Genomic DNA, 22,635 nt, shown 5'->3' on the forward strand with positions numbered 1-22,635 from the left:
TGGGTATGATATATAGGCAAGGCGCTCGAAGGCTGTACTAAGTGTCACACCGTATCTATCGATAGCTCGTCTAGTCACATTGCTTTTGGTTGAGTTGGTTCCTCACTGGCATGCCAGTGAGCGCTGAATCCACTTATGCACCGGTGTCTGCATCTCGAAGAGATTTTGCAAGAAATCTTCAAAAATGCTGACTATTTGTCGTTGACGGTTCTTGCCAGGACATGTCGATTGTTTTACGAGCCCGCCCTGAACACCATTTACTGGGATCTTCCAGGGCTCCAGCCATTAATTGAGCGTTTACCCCACGTTTTGTGGTCAACCAGGTCCGGTGAATTGGTGAGTTGTTTGCATAAATGGTGTTCTCTTTAACAATCAATGTATCATTATGTATGAGACTCTTCAAGTCATCGCGCATTCCTTGCTTACATAATGCCACACTTTATTTGGTTGAGTTGCCGCTCCCCAATGAGAGACCCTATAGTATCTCACTTTTCAGTCGCCATCATTTCAACCCCAAGTTGCACTTTTGCTGCTACACCCCCTTCAAGCACGGCCCTCTGCAACAGACGCTTTGCAGGCGAGGTTTTTGATTCCATGTGGCCCTTTGCCACCAGTACTCGTCCGAGTGCCCGAGACACCCGCAGGACACGCATTTGCAAGGCACGGACCTTTTTGCGGGTTTCTGCAAGGTCGGCTGGAAGATGATAAATATCACTTGCACTGGAATCAGCGCATTTTTCAAGTGCGGCAATCTGTGCTGTGCTCTCCTTAACCAACCTCCGAACGTGAGCAGCAGCCTGTCTCTGCATGTTTGGGATTAGATCTCCCTGTAGCTTCTGAACCTCCACAGAAGCTTGAGCAGCAGCAGCCTTTGCACGAGCAGCTTTGCGGCGCTCGTTTCGTAACAGTGAGTAATACAGCTTCACTTTGTTGTGCGCCACCGATAACTCCTTGTTTGCAGATGCAAGACTATGCTGCAAATATGCAATAGTCTTTGTAGCATTTGTGGGTCGTGTAGCTTTCGTGCTGATCTCGAGTTTCTGCCGCTGAATGTCTTTGTCCCGCGCAGTTACACCAGCCGTGCCAGAGTGTGAGCACATCTTACGGGGTGATGGCAACCCTGATACCCGTGGTTTGGTCATGACCCTCGCTGGCATATTCTCTTTCTCCGTGGGCCATCGCAGCTGACGTGCGTGCTGCATTGCTTCTGCATCTTCACTCAGCAATTCACCTGCCTTTCAAATACAGGGCGACACGTAATACGACGGACACCTTTCTCGATCGTGTCTACTGTTTTTCTGTCTTGCAAACACTTTGTTCTGATTTTTTTCAATTAAAATTCAATAGCTTGACTATGCTTTTTGGCCTGTAGCGTGAAATCTCAATACATTTTGAGCTTTAAATCAGTACAAATGATTTGTTTCATATCTTTCTATGCCTAATATACATTGTGTTATCATATTTCGGTGTTGTTTTCTCTCTTTCATGGTGTGTCGCCATGCTCTATCACAATCAATTCACCTATTGACCATGGGAATGAAATGGATCTAGCAGACTTTGCACCTCCCCATAGCCACTACACCAACGCTGATGCGACACAATGCAATGGCAGATACAAAGCAAAAAATAAATATTGTTATCATCTCCTCTCCCACTCCTTACTCCATTGGTCACAAGATTGACTCATGGTGCCCTTTCTTAGAGCTTTTGGTCGGGTTCCAGCTATGTCTTTGTTTGCGATTGAGAACTGAAAATCAGAAAAAGACAAAGGAAATTCAAGGCAATAATTTGGTATTTAACCGGACTGACGCACATTATTATTGTCAGCCATACACATTCCCTCCCAATAACGCGCTAGTAGCACTAGCTATGATCATAGAGTTTGATGGTGAAGGCAATGCTGAGGTGAGTACTCAACACCTTCGAGCATTGATATCGTGTAGATGAATTGCCAGAAACCCTCATCTACTGCCGTCTTTATGGACGCCTCACAACCTTCTCTTCAAACACCTTCTTGCCGTCGTCGCAGTGCTGTACCCCTACGTCCCAAGGGACAGAAGAATGTAGACCAGCATCAGGTGAAGGAAGCGCTGTCAGCTTCGAGCTACTATTTTTTTGATGTCATCATTCGTGCAATGAGACTCTTACGCATACCATTATCTGTACTACTCTTCCTCTGGATGCTGGCATTTACCATGATGCGCATTTCTAGTACGCTACACACGGCATTTTCCCCAATGTGCTTCCTTCCTTTGGTATCAAGGTCGGTGTTGTGCACCCAGTTGGTATTAGTGCGCAGCCCACAGAAAGCAGACTTCCCCCACCTTATGCAATACCAAAGCTTGATGTTCGAGCAAATTTTGGATGGATCGGCTGGAGGATCTGGACTTTCCCTCGAAATACGGAAGGCAGAATTTGCAACAGCTGATCTTGCAACACTGGTCCGCAACAGCAACCTCCTCAAGTCTAACGATGCGCTGGCTGATCTCCTGGCAACATTTGTCAGAGATGCCAAGATGACCGCGAGGAGTCTCACCAAACTCAGTTCAAAAGTTGCCAGCGCAGTTGATAAGTGAGTTGTTCATACTAATTCCGTTAAAGACATTCATACTCATCTTCACCAGCATCATGGCAGTAAATCATTATGCAATGCGCACCGTAGAGGATGCAGACAAGAACGCGGCATCACCGTATTCGATCACAGCTTTGGCTCCATTTCGCACTGCACCCACCATGCAAGACGTTATAATGGATGCATTTTCCAGTGCCATGGAAGCCTTCTCGAGAGCCATACAGCGGCTAATTCTGGAAGCCGAGATATGTCTGTGCACAACTTGAATATGCTCGAGGAAGATCTGTCTGCCATACGGGAAGCTGTGATACGAGAGGATGCATTTATTACGGCTGAGAAGTCTCTCCTCCTCGAGGCGCTATGGACCAAGTTGGGTGGAAACCGACGCACGCTCAGAGGTTACGAGCAGCACGCAAATTTGCTCATGGATGTCAATGACTATCGCAAGCAAGCACAGGTCCACATCATGGCTGTGCTCCAGATTCTATATTTGATGAGTGAGGATATGGAAGATTTACGGGAGAGGGCAGCAGCCCCTGAACTGGTTGATGAGCGGATTCCAATCCAAGTGCATATTCAGAGTATTCAGAGTGGACTCCAGCGGCTGCAGGAAGGCCGAGTGAGGGCAAAAGAGAAGGAGGAAGATGTAATGAGGAAAGCATTGGGGTTTGCAGCCGATTATAGCTTCTAGGACGCACATGTTATTGCATTATGTGACTTATGTCAGTTTTGATTTTCACGTTTAGATTCGTCCGATTTTGGCGACCCTATTTTTGCCGCTCTATATAGTGAAGTAATTGTTGATTCGGATCCATCTAAAACCTAGGCCGTTGCTAGACTCCGCTCGCACTAGTGCTGTCTTTAGCTGGAATCCGCATCATCATGTCGTTTGTTGGCCGCTTGCACTTGTATATGTTGTTTTTAACCTCAAATCATGTTGTTATCTTGTCTCTGCTTCGATCGCTCGCTCGCAAATATTGGTCATTCGGGTGTAGGTTCGCTTTTCTCCGAAGTTCTCACGGCCTCTTATGAAGCTCGCTCGAAGGGCACCACCGACGTCAAGTTCGTGGTCACGCGCGCTCTCGATTCTGATTAGTAGTCGTTGGGATGAACTGGATCGCTACGTGGCGCACCGTCTGTCGGGAAGATGAGACTCCTATTCACAATCCTCGTTCTCTCCCTCTGTCTGGCGTTTGAGGTGAGAATTTCACAGTTTGCTTTTCTTTGGAATTTCTGTGAATTTCGTTTTGCTTTTTCTAGACACTTCGTGCATATTTTGTGATGACGTCAACCATGTTGAAGCTGCGCATGGTGCCTACTTGCGTTCATCCCATCGGTCGTCCCTCGGCGGGGCAGTCTCATTGAGAGGGTTCTCAAACCAAATCTTAGTTCTAACCCATAGGTCGACTCTGGAGATTGACTTCTCGTCATCAGAAGCGGTGTGCTTGTCGAAGAGCACATGCAAAGACAGTCAGCCCCAAATTTATCCCTCAGGAACGAGCAATTTACTGATGATGAGCTCAACAGGGCTCGTGAAGAAGTAGACTCATCTGTGCTGGTCCGGTCGTCCTTGATACCTGCGGAGAACATTGGAACACCAGCACCGGCCCCACACAGAGCTCTCGATAATACACGGAAGTCGAGTCTAGCATACAATGATCTCGGGAACTCGTCTCCGACCGAAAGCACGTCCAGGATGGGTCAGACTTCTTCCCCAGTAATTGACCTGAAGGACGGATCCTGTGGTCAAATTGTAGGCACGGAACTACCTACTCACAGCTTCTCGTACGTAGCTTCACCGCCGTATTGCCCCCACTGACGTTATCCAATCCCCCGAATGCTTATGTCGACAACAGAATGCCTGTATCAGCAGATTATATGCCCCAGGATCTGGAGGGCAGAGGAGACTATCATGCACGGGAGGTGGAGAGTGAAGTTACACTCAAATCGGAGTCTTATTCCACTGCCGTCGAGAGTGTCAGGCAGTCAGAGAGTGCCATGGTGTTGGACGCTGGTGGACGGTCAGAGAAGGACGCTAACAATGATGTCTCATCCCTGTCATCAACTTACGCTGAGCGTAAGCTATCTCTTTCGTAAGTGACAAAATTCCATTCAAGTTTGAGCTGCTAACAATACACCTTTTTCAGTGAACCGGACGTTCCACAGGATACGGGAATCAAGCCCATTCACTCTTCCTGCGAGCACCAGTCCTCAGAGATTAACGTAGCTTCGGATGACGAGCTCTATAGGCATCGCGAGTGCACAGACTCATCTGCCATCGTCTGTTCATCCGTGGCACACGAGGAAAACGATACTTCAACCAGAGTCATCGCGGTCGAGAGCACCCAAAAGTCAAGTACAGCGTCAAACGATATTCAAAATTCATCTTTCGTTCCAAGTACTTCGACGATAGCCGAGAGTTCCTCTCTGGCTTCTGACGGACACGAGGGACTTTACGATCAAGACGTAGCCAGGGACAAGTCTAGTCAAGTCTCCCCGTACGTCTTTCCTACGCTGTGCTTACTCTCAACTAAAATTATCTAGCATTCCGAAACTTGAGGGTGAGATGAAGTCTTATTCAAGTGCCGTCGAGGGTATCAGGCAATCAGAGAGTGCCATGGTATTGGACGCTGGTGGCCGATCAGAGAAGGACGCTAACAGTGACCTTTCATCCGTGTCATCAACTTACGCTGAGCGTAAGCTGTCTTCTTCGTAAGTGATAATCCCGTTCAAGTTTGAGCTGCTAACAATCTTTTTCTCAGTGAATCGGGCCTCCCACAAGATGCGGGAATCAATGTCACTCAGTCTGCACACGAGTACCAGTCCTCAGATGTCGGCGTAGCTTCAGCCACTTCCGTGCAAACCTTGGGCCGTCACGTGATAGAGTCCAGAGTCCAGAGTTCTCTGGTCACTATACAAGAAAGACCTTCCTTTCAGTATGTGGCGATAGACGAACCTTGTCAACAATTATCGTATGTAATATCTATGTTATTTATTTTGTCGTCGACTAAGGTTATCCAGCACTCCGAATATTGACAGCAACAAACCATCAGAGTGCGTACACCAGGCTGTGGAGAGCAAAGGCGACCGTCATGAACTGGAGACAGAAAGCAAGTTCAACCTCAGCTTGACAGCAGATTCCCATTCTATCGGGATTGTCGAGCGATCCACGTCGAAGACTGTGGTATCGAAAATTCATGGACCAATGGATCAGAACACCAATGCCCCTGCGTTCCATTTGTCCCAAATGACCACGCTGCCTCCTTCGTAAGTGACATACCATTTGAGCATCTGATATTGGGGTAAACCTCTCCCAGTGACCAGGGTATCCCACAGGGTGCGGAAGCCGAATTTATACAGTCTCAATGCGAACACCAGTCTTCCACTGGGGTCGACGCAGCTTCAATTGACCTCGTGCAGACCTCGAACTATGATTGCTCAACTGAGATCCACGAGTACCGATCAGCTCAGTTATTCTCTTGTAGTAACGAGCCTGGAGCAACCTTATCTACCCACGCCTACCTGTCCTTGGAACAGAACAATCCAGATTCACTACCATCCATCAACAAAGCAGTTGAGAATATGCAGGAGTCGAGTTCGGCCAATGGAATTTCAAAATCTTTGACATCAACGACATATCAGAGCCATTCTCTTGTCGCCAGCACGCACGAAAAATTTTGTGGCCAAGATATGACCAAGGACCAGCCTAATCAAAGTTCATCGTACGTAGTTCCTACTATACTACGTTCACCCTTGGCTAAGACTGTCCAGCTCCCCAAAGTATGAGGCTGATGAAGAGGGTGTGACAGCAGATCGCATGCACCAGGCCATCATAGAGTTGAGATGCGAGTCCCAGTCTTCAGATGTCAACGAGGTGTCAAAGACTTTTGAATCGGAGCACACCTGGCTGTCTCTTTCGTAAGTGACAACCTCATTCAAGTTCGAGCTCCTTATAATCCATCTTTGACAGCGAACCGGGTGTTCCACAGGATGCGGGAATCAATTTCATTCAGTCTGGACGAGAGCACCAGACCTCAGAGATCAACGTAGCTTCAACGACTTTCGTGCGAACCTCAAGCCATCACTCAATTGAGAACAGAGTTCATAGTTCTCTAGCCACTGTGCAAGAAGGACCCTGGTGCCAACCTCGTCAAAGCATTGGAATGCTCGGGCGATCGACATCAGACACTGACAGCGAACAATGATAGGCGGATGGACAAGGACGCCGAAGACACTGCGTTTCCCCTGTCCTCGACTACTATAAGGTCTAAGCTGTCAATCGCGTAAGTAGTGCGCTATTTGAATTTCTTACGGTGGAATAATATCTTTGCAGTGAGCCAGACATTCTACATGATGTGGTCACCTCGTCAAAGGTCATTACGACCTTAACGGATTCCATGCAGACTTCGAGTTATAGGTCGACTGTGAACAATGAACACGTCTACCAACAGCCAGCCCGAGACGAGTCCCCCATCAACCAATCGCAAACAACTACCCCCATCCACCTGTTCTCGGTACCTGGAGAAAACAATTCAACTCCAGCACAGCCCTTCAGCGTAGCATCATCCAAGAACACGCAGCAACCGAGTCCAGCCTTTAATAGTCCAGATTCATCTTTACCTGAAGGCGTGCCCACGACAGGTCAGACCTCTTCTCCGGCCACTTACGAATGCGGGGAACCCTGCGGTCGAGATGAGGCTAGAGACCTGCCTAGTCAAGGCTCCTCGTACGTTGTATCTACTTCTACTTTGCGCTTGCCCTCGACTTAGAATTGTCTAGTACACCAAAACTCAGGGACGACAAAGAGGACATATCGGCACACTGCACGTTCCAGGGTATTGTCTCGAATTCGGGCGACCATCTTGCGCCATACGCTGAAGGAACCCTAGGTGTAAAAGCGGGAGAAGACCATTGCCTGAAGGCAGGACCAACAGTCACATCTGTGACTTGTGATTCAATCACCGTCCAATGCTCATCTCAGACGAATCAAGAAAATACTTCATGTGCTGCTGACACGAGACGATGTGATGCGCTGGGGAATGCGTGTGATACTTGCTCAATACCATCAGATGACTGCGGGGCATGTACAAACACGGTGCCTAATGATTGTCCCCCGGCCGATGGACAGTTCACACAAACTGCTGCTATCGATTGCGCACATGAATGTCCTTCGACTATGGACTCCTTACCAGTCGAATCGTGTTGTCCTGAACCTAAGGGACCTTCTTCGTACGTGTCGTACATTTTGAGGCTTGATATTGTAATAAACTTTGTGCAGAGAGCCCTGTTGTGACGTCATCAAGAAATCAAGTTCAGGCGATTGTTGTCATCCTGCGCCATGCACTGAAGGAACCTTAGGTGTGAAGGTCCGAGAAGGCGATTGCACGAAGGCAGAAACAACAGTCACATGCAATGTGACCTGTGATTCAAACACCGAATGCTCATCTCAGACGGACAATAAAGACAATACTTCATGTGCTGCTGACACGAAACGATGTGGTGCGCGGGACACCTGCTCAACACCGTCGGATGATTGTGGGGCATGCACAACCACGGCGCCCAATGATTGTCCCCCGGCCGATGAACAGTTAGCACAAGCTGCTGCTACCGAATGCGCATATAAATGTCCTTCGACCATGGACTCCAAACCATGCTGTCCTGAACCTAACGGACCTCCTTCGTACGTGTCATACATTTCGAGGTCTTGTAATCTAATGAACTTCATGCAGAGAGCCCTGTAATGATGTCATCAAGAAATCGTGTTCAAGCGATTGTTCTGCACCATGCACTGAAGGAACCCCAGGTGTGAAAGCTCAAATGCGGTGCAGGACCAGTTCGCATTCACGCCTCTTCACGCTGGACTTCGCATCAACACCAAACGAGTATGACTTCTGGAAGCTTCTGATTCAACAAATTACCGATCAGGTTCTTTCGCTCTTTCCTTCGCTGGTCCGATGCGGCTGTTCTTGATACTGGGACAACTCTTATTTCAAATCCGACTGCAGACGTCAACGCGTTTTCGTATGCTAATGCATGGATGCAAGACGACTGCTGCATCGGCGGAATACAGGCAAATAACGGAGTGAGAGGGCTCTCAAACCGAATCTTAGTTCTAACCCATAGGTCGACTCTGGAGATTGACTTCTCGTCATCAGAAGCGGTGTGCTCGTCGCTGCTGACCTGACGTGTTCCACTTGAAGGACGAATGATGGTGGTGGACCTGGATGCTCCTCCCTCGCAGGTTTGCTGTAAGAGAATGGGGTAAGCTTCTTTGTTGACGACAAGACTCATCTATAACTGAGATGTTTGAAGCCTTTCACTTGGTCCTAGGGTCAGGCAAAACCAACGGTGAACCAACACAGCTGGACCAACCTGTCCTCCGTGCTTTGGGTGGAACAACCTGTTGGTACGAGAACGTGTAAGTTCTCAGAGAGCGTGGTAAACATTGTATTGACCATATTCTGAATAGTATTCAGTATGCTGGAAGATACGTGCCTTGTGAGTCAGCGGTCATCTTCTTTGAACGTAACTCTAAGACAAATGAAGATATCGCAAACTATATCTACGAAAACCCGACTCGGTTAGACCTCTCATTGCAAGGGATGATCGTAAATGACATTTTGACTTGCTCTGTCTCTTCTCAAGGGCTCATACGTGAAGCTCAGCCTTAATCTCGTGGTATGTAGTGCAACAGGAAATGTTTGCATTGGACTTCGTGAAAAAACCCTCTTCTCTTTTAAGTTTGTCCATTTCACTCGGACCTAGTTCGCAGATCACTCACTAATTGATATCTAGTCAAACGTACATGAACCACCTCGACCACCTCGACAAGAAGGCCGTGACGTGCAAGTACGTCACATACCCTCCAAAAGGTCTTTTTCCTCCCAAGTATCCGACTCCATGGAATCTCCGTAAACCATTCAATAATTGACTCAAACAGTAGCTTACCCCCTGCACTCACTGTATTACCGAATGTTATCGAGAAGAGCCAGCGGACCGTCATCGTGCACGGACTCGCGGACTTCATGTACATCGTTGTTTTCTGCATTATGGTTCCGGAGTTTGCGCCAGTAGTAAGTCTGACAGTGCTGTCATGCAGCACCGTCTAACGTAGCGACGACCGTCATGTTGATTTGTTTCAGGGCGAGTATTGCATGATTGCTATCGACGTTCGTGGTTTCGAGGGTTCAGCACACCCGCTGATGTACAGTCGTCCAGCACGTTGGCCGATATCACTGGTGATCTCACTTGCGTTCTCGAACATGTCGAGATTCAATCTGCTATTTGTCTCGGGTATGTTTTGCAGAAGATCTGGTCCGACTTACCTAATATCTCTATACTAGTCATGACTGGGGTTCTGAAGTCTGCTACGAGGAGACGACCTGATATCTTCTATGCATTGGTTGGCGTGACCTGTTCTGGTAAACAGATTACTGTTTTATCAAATTTCCTGCCCAACAATCATCACCAGTATTTGCACGCTGCTGGCCCTTTTGCAGACAGCATTCAGCTCGCAGCAGTCATGCCCAAGCTAGCTCACCAAGTTTTCTTCGAGAGCCACACATCAGAAGCCATAGCTGATCTGAACAAGGATATGAGGAGAAGCCTACGTGCTACGTTGCGCACAGTAAACAGCACCCCTCCAGATAGCTTCCTCACAAGCACCACTACTTATCTCGGTGCATATGACAACGTGACGGAGGTATGATTAGCCCTCATTCTAGCATAAAGCTTACTAACCTTGACTTGATTCCTCCGATCCCACTCCAGTGCTATTCTCAGGCACCAACCCATTCACCCAATTCTCATCTTCAGCAACCTCAAAGTGTTCCTCGCCAGCGTCTCCTCGCCAGCGTCTCCTTGCCAGCATCTCCCCACCAGACGGGTATGGCTTTGGGCTCGTGTCCCGTGGCTTGGTACAGAGTCAATCTGCTCAGTCGTCAGCCTCACCGGAAGTACAGGCGACTTACGGCGCTCCTTAGTAGATGCAGGCTGTGTGGGGTATACGATTCTAGTTCTCCGTCGTGGTCTCTGTTACCGTCGGCGGGACGGACTTTCACACTGTACACACGTGACCTGCTTACATAATACAGCGGAGCCTCAACTTTTTTTTTCATCGATTCCTTCTCAGTTATCAAAGTTTTGCTCACTGATGGATTAAATCCCGTATCTTAGGCATCTTTGTCTTGTGGTATGTGGCAGCGGTCATTTGTAGGCTATCTCCATGCTTGATTTTTTGACATGTGGGCGAGGTGTCCTGAAGCGGCGGAGGTCTCTGCTCAGTACACTGATGAACCTGCCATAAGTCACTTGTCAGTTGTCCCTGATGTTTGGCATGTGGGCGAGGTGACTGGAAGCGGCGGAGGTCTCCGCTCTTGTTCACCCATGAACTCATGGTCATACATTAGTTGTCTTGATTTTCGATATGCGGGCGAGGTGTCCTGATGTGGCGGAGGTCTCTGCTCAGTACACCGATGAACTCATACTAAGTCATTTGTCAGCTGTCCCGATGAAACTGTGGGCGAGGTGACTGGAAGCGGCGGAGGTCTCTAATGCCATTGAGATCAGCCCATGCTCAGGTGTTTCATACTCTAATGGACGCTTGTTGGAAGATGGTAAGTTTCGGGTCAAACTCCAGTATGCTGAACTTCTCTGCATCGAATGGACGCCAAGTACTACTCTCACCCTCAACTTAGATGTGCCAACAGTTCGCCCTTCGATCTACCAATCTCTCAGGTGTAGCAAAACCTGTCACACCCCCGCCTGCTCTAGCGAGTCCTGATATGTTCCCTCCACGGTTGCGCTCGACCAAGGTCACAAGCCCACCAGTTTCGCCTTCTCCTGCCATTGAGCCACCCGCACCCACCTGCTCTACCCACTCCAAAGCCACGTCCCATTCCTAAGCCGCGTCTTATTGTGAAGCCACGACTGGAAGCTCCAAAGTCACCTTCGCCGAGTCCACCCACCCCCAAGGAACGTCCTGCTGCGAAGGCACAAGCTCCGAGCTCACCTTCACTTACTCCGAGTCCACCCACTCCTAAGCTACGTCCTGGTCCTAAGGCACGTCCTGTTCGTAAAGCACCATCCGAGGAATCCACACCGGACAAGGAGATTGCCTCGGCAAGCTCGACCAAAGGCCGGCCGCAAGATTGCCCTGCGCACCTCGTAGTTATTCGCCTTTAGTCATTCCTTACCGTGTCCAATATCATATCACATTCCATTCGGAGATGCTCAGAGAGTCATCGGCACGAAACTTTTAGCAGTTGGGATAGCCATCGGCGCACTATTGGTCCTGGCGTAATTTGCACTGTTCTCAGCCTTGCTGCATGGGGCTTGCTTGAACTACTTCTCGTATATCTTGCATTTCCCGTCGACATCGCATGGGTCAATCTTCTCACTAATTTCTGGCCGCTTCGGAGTCCACAGTCATGAGTGTGTTCATGGCTAACGTCGTGGGTTGTATATGCTTGCGTCGACGTCATGATGAGTTCTCACAGCAGAGGATATAGTTCTTCAACGTCTTTTCTACTCATGGATACTCAAACTCAGTGTCGCATCCCACCTGGAAGACTTTGAGCCATCGACCTCTCTGTTCACATTACGCTGCTATGCGTAGTCTCAACGATTGTATTGAATAATCGAAGTGCCTGACGATGTATATCATAGATCTCTATGTGAATCGCTGACCTTAATCAAATATAGTATCTTCTTCGTTGCGCGGGTTTCCCGGATTCAATAATCAATGTTTGGAAAAAGGCTACGATGCAATTGATCGTACCTGCACAGAAATTCCTGTTCACTCTTCTCGTCCCTCGTTTAAGGTCTGACGTTTAGTTGGCATCTACCCTATTTCTAACCTGCCATATCATTCACACATGTATTCGTTGACCTTAAGTGCCGCTCCTCCCTTCACATACCGCTTTGATTTCATTGTTCTGCCACCTGCTATTGTTTTGAAGCTTTGTCGCTCTCCTTTCATGTCTTTACCGCTCCTCCATTGACATACTGCTTTGATTTCATTGTTCTGCCATCGGCTATGGTTTTGAAGCTTTGTTGCTCTCCTTTCACGTTAGTGCTGTTCTCCAGTTACTTTAGTACTTCAAGAAGTTATTATATTCTCCTAATCTAACCCTCCGAGACAGCTCAACTCTGCAACTCAACACTACATAGCACCTGGAATGAAACCTCGACTTCAGGGAGGCTGGTACTGTGGGAGCTAGGTCTAAACCAGCCACTGCCACAGCATTGAAGAAATGCATGTGCATGTCCCAAGGGTGCGCTTCTGAGACATCTTGGGATGTGATATCTCAGACCTTTGTTGCAGGGGCGACTTGTTGGCCTTAAGGAATTCGAACACCATAAACGAGAAGATGAACGACTGCATCTGGGCACCAAGTACAGTACCTCCGAGTCATCTAGGGACCTGACGACACACTCCCCAGCAAACAATCCTCCATGTGATGATGGCAAGCATTCACGAGGTGTCCGCCCACCATCTCTGGACGGCCAAACATCAAAATCAGCCCAGAGGCATGAGCGTAATATTTTCAAGGGTTTCAAAACACTTTTGGACCTACAAGACAAGGTGCACACGTTGGGAACACGTTGGGAGCATATTCAATCTACACTAGACAATTTAGTGTTTGTTCACCCCCCATCTCTCTGTGATTCTCCTATGCCAGAGAGACACACAAGTGGCAATACTTCCCGTGTATCAAATGATGGGCCTTATGCCTTATGCTATGACACTCCATCGAATGCTCCTCTCATTCATTACGAGGAGGAACTTCTTCAGCTACTGCATGCCTCTGATGTCATTCCTGATTCTGGAGATGAAGAGCTTCGAGATGCTGAAATTAGTTTTGGAGCGAGAGGTAGAAAGCAAAGTCTGTGAAATCGAGCAGATAAAAGAAAAGGTATGGTGGCGCATGAAGCAGACGAGGGGTGCAGGCACTGCAGGGACAAACATCTACACCATCGAAACTGGTATGCAAACTGTGCCACGTTCTGTTGTTTTAAGACTGTCTGATTCAATATTATTCTTTCAGCCCAATTCCACCAGCGCCATTGGAAAACCCGGAATCCCATTGTCACGTTATGCTACTTCTTAATTGCTGTCCTTCACCTCATATGCGGCATCTCACTCTCCCACTGCCGGTTTATCTTGCACTGCATCAAGCTCCTCTTGGAGCTGTCATCTGCCCCCAATGGAACCATACCCTCTATGCCTGTTGATCCACGGACGGTGATTGATGCTTTCAACCTTAACCCGGTCTCAAAAACCTTTGTTTGCTGTCCGAAATGCTTTTCATGTTATCCGCTCGATGACAGTCATTCCTATCCAGAACGCTGTCCATTCAAATCCACGCCAGATGCAGCTACCTGCAATCGCTTGCTCCGCAAAACACGATCCATTCGAGGCAAGCGCTTTGTCTATCCAGCTAGGCATTTTCTCTACCACGACATGAAGCAGTGGGTTGGTAATCTTCTGTGCCGGGATGGTATGGAGGACATTCTTGACCGCGAGTTACCTGCTTGCCACGATCAGTCAGCAATACACGACATCCTTGAGACAAAGCTATTCCGCGAGTTCCTTGGTCCAGATGACAAACCGTTTTTCCGACCTGGTGGAGGACGACTATGCCTTTAGCTTATGCATGGATGGTTTCAATCCATACCATATGAAAGAGGCTGGTAAAAAGGTCCATGTCGGAGGCATCTACATGATTTGCTTGAACCTTCTGCCTGAGATCCGCTACGATTTCGAGAACCTATTCTTAGTCGGCATTATACCTGGACCTGGTGCACCACTGCTCGAACAGATCAATCACAGTCCTAAAGCCTCTAGTAGACGATCTTCTTGTCTTCTGGAATTCAGGTGTATACTACGCCAGTACTCCCAATCACCGTAATGGTCATTGTGTCTGGTGTGCAGTCATTCCCCTGATATGCGACTTGCCTGCAGCTCGCCAAATGAGTGGATACGCTCATTTCAGTTCACGTCATTTTTGTTCATTGTGCTGCCTGCGTTTGGAAGAGATTAATGATCTTGATCGATCTCATTGGCTTCCTCGCACCTGCCAAGAGCATCGACATTGGGCTGAACGGTGGCGAAATGCCCCTTCGGAGAAGGAACGAAAAAATATATTTGACATGCATGGTCTCAGGTGGTCAGAACTACTACGACTCCCAGTACTGGGATCCTACTCTTTTTACCCTGGTAGACTCCATGCATGCCATGTTTCTTGGAGATTTCAAGCGCCACTGTCGGGATATCTGGGGCATGGACATAAAGCTGAAGGATGGTGATGGGACATGGGTTGATTCGGGAGCAGCAACAGAGTTTGACAAGGATTCTGATGCTTTATTACAGGATGCATGGGAGACTCTTCGACACGGGACCATAAATGACATGCAGAAGTTGACACGGTCTCAATTACAACGGCTCTGTCGGGACACTCAGATGCTTCCTGAACCACGCTACATTGACCGGAAGAAGCATCTCTTAAAGAAACTAGAACAATACGTAAGTGCTCCGTGCTTGAATATGCCTTACCCTGACCGATTGGTTTATTATGATCATAGCGTACCGAACTTGGCTGGCCTCTCACTCGTGATACAAATACTACTGGCGGCATGACTTCACGGAAAGGGAAGAGCGACCCTGTGGACGATGAGGAACTTTCTGTTGCCGAGGATATCTTTCGCAGAAAACCTGACAAGGCTATCAAACGAACTTTCCATCATGCAGTCCTAGTTGCAATGTGTGCTGCTCACTTCAAAGTGGGTACGTCAGCATTGGAGCCCCAAACTAAACAAGCACTGGCAGATTCTTTGATCCAGTGGGTGAGTTGCATGACGATTGATTTGCCAGTGGTTGAGTTTTGACTATTGTACAGCGTCAACATCACCCTGAAACTATTGAAACTTCCTCACTTGGCCCTGTTCCTCAGATAAAGAGACGAAAGGTAAAAAAAAACGATACAGTTGTGTTGGGTGCAGGTGTTCTGGCAGAGGTTCAACGAGATATGGCACGGACAAGACTTCCATACTGGGTCTCACCCGCCCCTCGAGAAGCAGGCAGTACACGGGTAGGCAAACTTTCGGCCGACCAGTGGCGGTCATTTTGTACCATTCATTTGGTAGTGACTCTAGGCCGTATCTGGGGGCCTAGTGATCCAACGTCTCGCTTTCGAAAAATGCTCGATAACTACATGGATCTGGTAACTGCAGTCAAAGTTGCCTCAATGAGGACGATGACGCCTGCCAGAATTGCATCCTATAACCTCCACATGGACCGTTACCTCAAAAATGTCTTGGAACTTTACCCACAGATTAACCTGACCCTGAACCATCACTTGTCCGCCCATTTTGGTGAACTTCTGCAACGATTTGGCCCTACCCATGCCTGGCGATGTTGGATTTTCGAAAGGATTAATTATATGTTACAACAGATTCCTACTAATAAGAAATTTGGTACGTCTGTCTGTTGCATGCTGGCTAGAGATATTGTCTCATTGCTATGCCTCCCAGATGAACTGGAGAAGACCATGTTCGAAAATTTTTGCATTGCACAATCACTACGCTCTTTGATTACTTCGGGCCAACTTCCGGACGTTCTATCCCGGTTTGTGGATGTCTTCACTAAGACATTTCGTGATGATCGATCTCGAGGCACCTTGATCAGCGAGTCCAGAGCATTCAAAGTCAAGTTTTCTGTGAAACCTGATGTTACTACTGCATCATCATGTCGTCTCTCTCAGTCTATGTTCTCTGCGATCCAAAGGTGGAAGACTAAGAACAATTATGAGGAGAGTCTACTACTTGGAACCACTCATAGCAAACCTTGCTCACCGGTGGTGAAGGTACATCATTCGTTGGAGAAAGATGGAATTTTGTACAAACCTCATACGACTCCCGGTCAAACAGAGCCACAGCCAGCATCTGGCACTCTACTATCTGCCTTCAACACTTCAAGCGATGACGATACCCATCGTTTAGATCCCAACCCCGATCATCGTAACAGTGTTGACACCACTCATTGCTTCATTGCTTTCTGTGATGACACCACGTCCCCCGGCAGCTGGTCAGCTGGCCGAATACGAGAAATATTGACCCATGAATCTCAAACCTTGATCATAGTTGATCCTTTCCGTGCGCTTGCACCAGTGGATGTGCATCATGACCATTACCGTACGTATCCTGCATCAGGTGGTAGGATTTTTTATGATGAGCCTGATCGGAGTCCCGTCATCATTTCGCCAACGGAGTTGATGTGCCATGTGGCACTTGTCCAAAATGTTTCTGATGGAATAGTTGCGCCTCACTGCTTGACCATCCCTTTATATCGGGTGAGTGGATACTGCTGCCATTTTACTGCATTAATTGATCACAAACCAGGATTGAGCACGGTCCGCTGATCGGAAGGCTATGACATTGCTATGATTTCAATCCTTTCATTTCCTGTCAAACTCAGTCTCAACTAGTGGGCGCAGAACTGTCTTGAGGCCGCTGCGTAAATTAGAGCCGCGCTCAGTGATCTATATATGTGTAATATCAGATATAGAACATTATGCATTCGTCAGAGTACTACATTCAAGTTGTATAATCAGCTAATGCGCGCTTCTATATCTTGGGACAATTAGATGCGTTTTCTTGATAGCGCCCGACTGCCAGATGGATCACTGTTGCATATCCTTCTTCATCAAGGTTATCGAGGAAAGAGCCTCAGCGCCACGCTAGCGAAATACATCTTCTCTAAGAAGTACAACTTTATAGAGGGACGAGACGCATCCGCCCAGCCGGTGATGTTGGCGCGCTTCCTGGGAAATTTTTCACACACCTTCACCCATGTAGGATACGGCGCAGAATTAGGCATCCCAGGCATGATCGTCGAAGGCGAGGAACGTGACACATCATTGTAAACGAGTCCCTGACAGACACCTAAAGGTCTTGCATTCACCAGCGGGCATGGCATAATTTCTTACCATCGGATCTTTTCGAGCACAGCGGTACGACTGCAGTGGAAGAGCCCACAACTCGACCTTGCCTCGCTTTCCCTTAATACAAAGGCACCTACTGCGCCCTCTCAAGTCGCACAACCACCAAAAAACCATGCATTCTCCATTCTTGCGGAGATCATGCAAGATCCGACATTCACACCGAAGAAGATCAAACAGCATTTTAGACATTTTGATGGCCTGATGTCCGAGCACGGCGATACTATATGGGACCACGCTAAACAATGGACGATCGACCCGTCGGAGCCAGGCGAAATCGAAAGGAAGAATGTATCTGGACAAGCAGTATCCTCTACACCATTGGAGGATGGAACAAAGACGGAGGCTCCACGGCCGACTTCATTTAGTGAGTGACGTCAAATCTGCCATTTGCAAAACAATATTGATTTTTGGGGTGCTCCAGTATGCATTGCGTCACGTCAAGTCTCTTCCTTCCATCCTTGTTCGCTTACTTGCCAACAGACTCGCAAGTTCTCTGTCACTTCATGGATACTTTGCGACGATTCTTGGGTTGCATATCACACGCAGCTTCCCTAGACTGGACATTGAAGGTTTGCTCAGCGCCACCTCACATCTTCCGTCAGAAAACAAGGTCGATAACCCCTTCCTCGACATCGTTCAGTCTGGGATAACGCACCGAAGCAACCATGTGTCAAAGATTTAGCGCGCCTTTACACATTTCTCTTCACTCTATGGCGCACGGCCCAAGGGCTACTTCAAGGATATGGAACTGGAGGGCGCTGGATGGATCGTTCTTCCTTTTGGGCGCGAGATTGACTGACAAGTATATAAGGGAAGGGACGTTCTGGAGCCTAGTGGAGGGGTTTCCTGCGAGGGATTAGGAATGAACTGAGGGATTTGACATGTATGTGATACAAACGCCACTGAACCAATGACTGTAATTTTACGTGCTTTTTAAACTCACCAAATGTGTTGATCGTCTGATATCACCCAAGGCATGGCGTATCATATTCATTCACAAGGGACATGCAACACGTAAATCTAAAAGTGGGTAATGATTGTGTGAGAAGTGTAACTGAGTCGTAGGTATCTATCTTCTTTCTCTGAACCTGGAGCGAGCGTCGGATTCCGTTCCAGCCTGAGAATATAGATCCCGAAATCAGGACCCTTGAATTAAAAAACTTTGTAGGGACTAGTATTATAAAGCTTGGTATAATCCCGGATCGATACTGTCATAATTGCGTATTACAGAACATTTATGTGGTAGGGCACCATGAAAAACATGAACCGATGCCCAGCGTGCTACTATTGATCTTGTTCTTGATGAATTGATGCACTGGGTCTGATCCTATAAGTAGTACTAGTACTACGGACCCACTGCAGTCATGTCAGGGTCACGTGAGCGTGTTGATATAATTATATTTGGCCGGGTATCGCGCAACTTCTCATTTCTGCCACTTGGATATATGCCTCCTGCAAGCCTGTCTTCTGGCCCAAGCCGACTATCCACTTCGATCTCTTCTCCCTATTTGTGCTACACTTCGTCTTTAGCATCATCCTGTTCGGTGGTACTTCGTATGAGGTTTTCGGTGTCCCATTGCCTCAACTCCCATTATTGGGCCTCATTTCCAATCTCATCGCCATTCTGGTGCTCCTGACTGTCGAAGAAAATATGCCCTTTGAACTGCCAAGCAACCACCGCATAAAGAAGGAAGACATTGTGGGCCGCTGTCTTTTTAATTATTGCCCACTTGCTTATCTCCTCACTCGCATCATAGTATGTCAAGTACTCTCCTGAAGATTATGCCACTATGTGGGAGTGTATGACGTTCTTATGGGTCTACCCACTTATCACTCGTGGCTCGCTCATGACCATGAGCGAGGATGATGTTCGCAAACTTAGTCCCACCCAGCAATCCCGCCCAGTGTTAATCAAGTTCACCACCATCATGTGCATATATATCATGCTACGAGGTGACCACTTGTTGACGTTAAATGTCAGTCGCTCTTCTCTCATTCGCCGTCTGTGGGCTGCCAACTCGCAAGATCTCTTGTGAGCCTCTGTCCTCTTCTACTAAAAATTTCACTCGACGCTCGAGTCAGACTGGATTTCTGCCTGACTTATGTCAGCGTCATATTTGCCTACACTTCGCCATTCCTTTTAAAGTGAGTACTGCTTATTGTATTAACTGCTACTGAGCTCAACGATTTTCAGGCGTATCCTTGGTGCTATTGAGGAATCTTCCGCAGAGGACTGATTCCAAGCATACATCTATGCTTTCTTGGCCTTCCTGTGCACGTTGCTAAAGGTATGAATCTAGGTCTCTTACTCGGGAGCTCTCATTTACGTCGCATCAGGCAGAAGCTGATGTCCGACACCTGTGGTTCGGACGGCGAGCGGCAACAAGGTTGCGTGTAGAGCTGATGGCTGCCATCTACGACAAAGCTCTCAAGCGTCAGGACTACTCAGGCACTGTCGACAAGGACAAAGCCAAGAAGGCTGCCGACAAAAAAGCGGGAATCAAGCCTGTTGAGAATTCGACCTCGGATGACCCCAAGGCTGGCGCGGATTCTATGGAGGTCAGTTACGTTTGTCCACTCTTGTCCGGTAATTGATCTTATCGCTATTGATAGCTCCGTTCGAGATTATCATTGCCACTTCCTTCCTCTACAAGTAAGGAAGTCCACTCGTATCAATCAGTTGAAGCATCTCACCTTCTATTTACAGTCTTCTGAGTCTATCTGCATTTGCGAGCTTTGTCGTTCTCCTCGCTAGCTGGCCCTTGAACAGCTTTGTCACTAAATGCAGCATCCGCATTCATAAGGGCGTCTCTGCTTCGCGAGACAAATGCATGGCTGTCCTTAACGAGTTCATCGGAGCTGTCAAATTCATCAAGTTCTTTGCCTGGGAGGACCGCTGGATTCCATGGGGCATAGATGCACGAGGAGTGGAGATGAATTGGATGGTGAAGGGTAAGTAGCTGCACTATCATTTTTTGGAAGTTGGCTGACGCGCCATTTCACTAGCCCGGATCAACTCAGTGATGTTTTCCCTGATCTGGACCTCTGCTCCTATTTTGGTGTTGCCCATATCATTCTTCACTTTCGTGTACCAAGGTAACCAGTTGACCGTGTCGGTTGCTTTCATGGTGAGTCCGGTGACTGGAAATAAGTGGAGATTGCTGATGCAGTTTTTCAGTCTATCGCGCTGCTCGGCATGATTCAGTAAGTAGTTAATGCTGCATTTATCTCGTTCTCGGGCTTATGCAGGCATCAGTCAGCCGTCGAATGTTATCCCAGCTTGGATTGTTTAAATACTACAGGTATGATAGCATCAATCATTTTGGAGCGTTGTATCTGATGGCGGACTTTTAGACTGGCGTCATACTGGATGGTCGCATTAATACCAAGGGCACTGTCAAGGATCTCCGTGCGCAGGGCGTTCTGGACCACATTGCGCAGGATTCCACTGTAGAAGCCAAAGAAGAGGAGCCTGTCGCAGCCTTTGAGGTCCCTGTTGAAGTGCAGGAGGACAGCGACGGAGCAGACACGCCTGTTGAATCAAAGAAAAAGCCTAGAAAGCTCATCAAGGACGAGCACTGGGAGGCTGGAGGCGTCAAGTGGGCAATTTATAATGCGTACTTGAAAGCATCGTAAGGGTCTCGTTACATTTCAGGTGTTGCGTGGGCTGACTACGGGGCAGGTCGTACTGGATATGGACTATGCTTGGGATACTCATTGTTTGTTCGCAGAGCTTAAGTGTTATTGAGAAGCTCTGGGTTCAGGTTAGTCGATGCTCTCTTCTTCGTTATTGGCACTTTATGTTTGTTATAGGAATGGGGTCAAGCATACAGCGATGACACCGAGCCAGCTCCGTACATCATGCCGTCCTCTGTATTGACCGAGAATGAGGCGCTGATGAACGGCTACACACCCTGCTATATCACTTTTCATGGGCCCTTTCACATTTGCTGACTTATTCCCTTTCAGATCTCTACGGATGTGTTCTACTTCCTTGAGCTGAACCCTCGTCTGCAAGTCGAGCATCCGACGACTGAAATGGTTTCCGGTGTCAATTTGCCTGCTGCCCAACTACAGGTAGCCATAGGTATCATCCTCCACAGGATCCGTCATATCCGCACTCTTTACGGCGTGGCTCCTAATGCTTCGTCCGAAATCGATTTCGACATGGTGAAGCCTGAGTCGAATCAGCTTCAGCGCAAACCGCGTCCCAAAGGTCATGTCGTTGCAGTTCGTATCACTGCCGAGAACCCCGACACTGGATTTAAACCTTCATCTGGATCTTTGCAAGAGCTTGACTTCCGATCCAGTATGAATGTGGGGGGTTACTTCTCCTTCAGCACTGCGGGTGGTTTGCATGAGTTCACCGGTTCTCAATTTGGTCATATTTTCGCATATGGCGAGGATCGATCCGAGAGTAGGAAGAACATGGTTGAAGGAGCTTAGCATTCGTGGTGACTTCCGAACTACTGTCGAGTACCTCATCAAGCTTCTTGAACTCGAGGCGTTCACCGAAAACACCTTCACAACTGGGTGGCTGGGCACCATTATCAGCAACAAGCTCACCGCCGAGCGTCCTGACGCTACTCTTGCTGTCGTCTGTGGTGCAGTGACGAAGGCCCATCTCGCTGCTGACGCTTGCACCAGCGAATACAAACACATCCTTGACAAGGGTCAGGTTCCTGCTTGACCTGCTCAAAACTGTCTTCGGCGTAGATTTCATCTATGAGAACACTCGGTATAACTTTACTTGCGCACGCTCCTCCAAGAATATGTGGACACTGTTCTTGAACGGTGGTCGGACCATGGTCGGTGCTCGTCCGCTGGCTGATGGTGAATTGCTTGTCATGCTCGATGGCCGGAGTCATTCCGTATATTGGAGAGAGGAAGTAGGCGCGCTGCGTCTCATGGTCGACGCAAAGACATGTTTGATTGAGCAGGAGAATGATCGCACGCAACTCAGAAGCCCGAGTCCCGGCAAGCTTGTCAGGCTCCTTGTCGATAGCGGTGATCATATTAACGCTGGTGAGACCTACGCAGAAATCGAGGTAAGTGTTCTAT

At 48.1% G+C, this 22,635-nt stretch overlaps 5 protein-coding genes across 5 annotated transcripts; 4 read left to right on the forward strand and 1 right to left on the reverse strand.

Annotated features, from left to right (window-relative positions):
• Nucleotides 1-485: 485 nt before the first annotated feature.
• F5891DRAFT_1201483 (uncharacterized protein) lies at nt 486-1,202 on the reverse strand (the record flags this gene model as incomplete). Its single annotated transcript, XM_041368894.1, has 1 exon — nt 486-1,202. One exon carries the CDS (start codon nt 1,200-1,202, stop codon nt 486-488), a length of 717 nt encoding a protein of 238 aa, XP_041216472.1.
• A 741-nt stretch (nt 1,203-1,943) lies between these two features.
• F5891DRAFT_1132717 (uncharacterized protein) lies at nt 1,944-3,263 on the forward strand (the record flags this gene model as incomplete). Its single annotated transcript, XM_041364745.1, has 4 exons — nt 1,944-2,285; nt 2,307-2,572; nt 2,625-2,821; nt 2,854-3,263. The coding sequence occupies 4 exons, from the start codon at nt 1,944-1,946 to the stop codon at nt 3,261-3,263; spliced, it is 1,215 nt and encodes a 404-aa protein (XP_041216473.1).
• A 6,250-nt stretch (nt 3,264-9,513) lies between these two features.
• On the forward strand, nt 9,514-9,663 carry F5891DRAFT_910324 (uncharacterized protein; the record flags this gene model as incomplete). Its single annotated transcript, XM_041373613.1, has 1 exon — nt 9,514-9,663. A coding segment is annotated over one exon (150 nt), but the record flags the coding sequence as incomplete, so codon positions are not given.
• A 4,133-nt stretch (nt 9,664-13,796) lies between these two features.
• F5891DRAFT_1232191 (uncharacterized protein) lies at nt 13,797-17,496 on the forward strand (the record flags this gene model as incomplete). The annotated part of the gene is given in 11 exon segments (XM_041369587.1): nt 13,797-14,185; nt 14,223-14,274; nt 14,341-14,404; nt 14,424-14,764; nt 14,832-15,098; nt 15,472-16,048; nt 16,106-16,302; nt 16,336-16,591; nt 16,664-16,769; nt 16,791-16,923; nt 17,218-17,496. 11 exon segments carry the CDS (start codon nt 13,797-13,799, stop codon nt 17,494-17,496), a joined length of 2,661 nt encoding a protein of 886 aa, XP_041216475.1.
• Nucleotides 17,497-21,537: 4,041 nt separating this feature from the next.
• F5891DRAFT_969242 (uncharacterized protein) lies at nt 21,538-22,020 on the forward strand (the record flags this gene model as incomplete). The annotated part of the gene is made up of 2 exons (XM_041376318.1): nt 21,538-21,705; nt 21,766-22,020. Coding segments are annotated over 2 exons (423 nt in total), but the record flags the coding sequence as incomplete, so codon positions are not given.
• Between the last annotated feature and the right edge of the window lie 615 nt (nt 22,021-22,635).

The sequence above is a fragment of the Suillus fuscotomentosus genome, assembly GCF_016647785.1.
Source record: "Suillus fuscotomentosus strain FC203 chromosome Unknown F5891scaffold_302, whole genome shotgun sequence".
In the NCBI taxonomy this organism is placed as follows: domain Eukaryota; kingdom Fungi; phylum Basidiomycota; class Agaricomycetes; order Boletales; family Suillaceae; genus Suillus; species Suillus fuscotomentosus.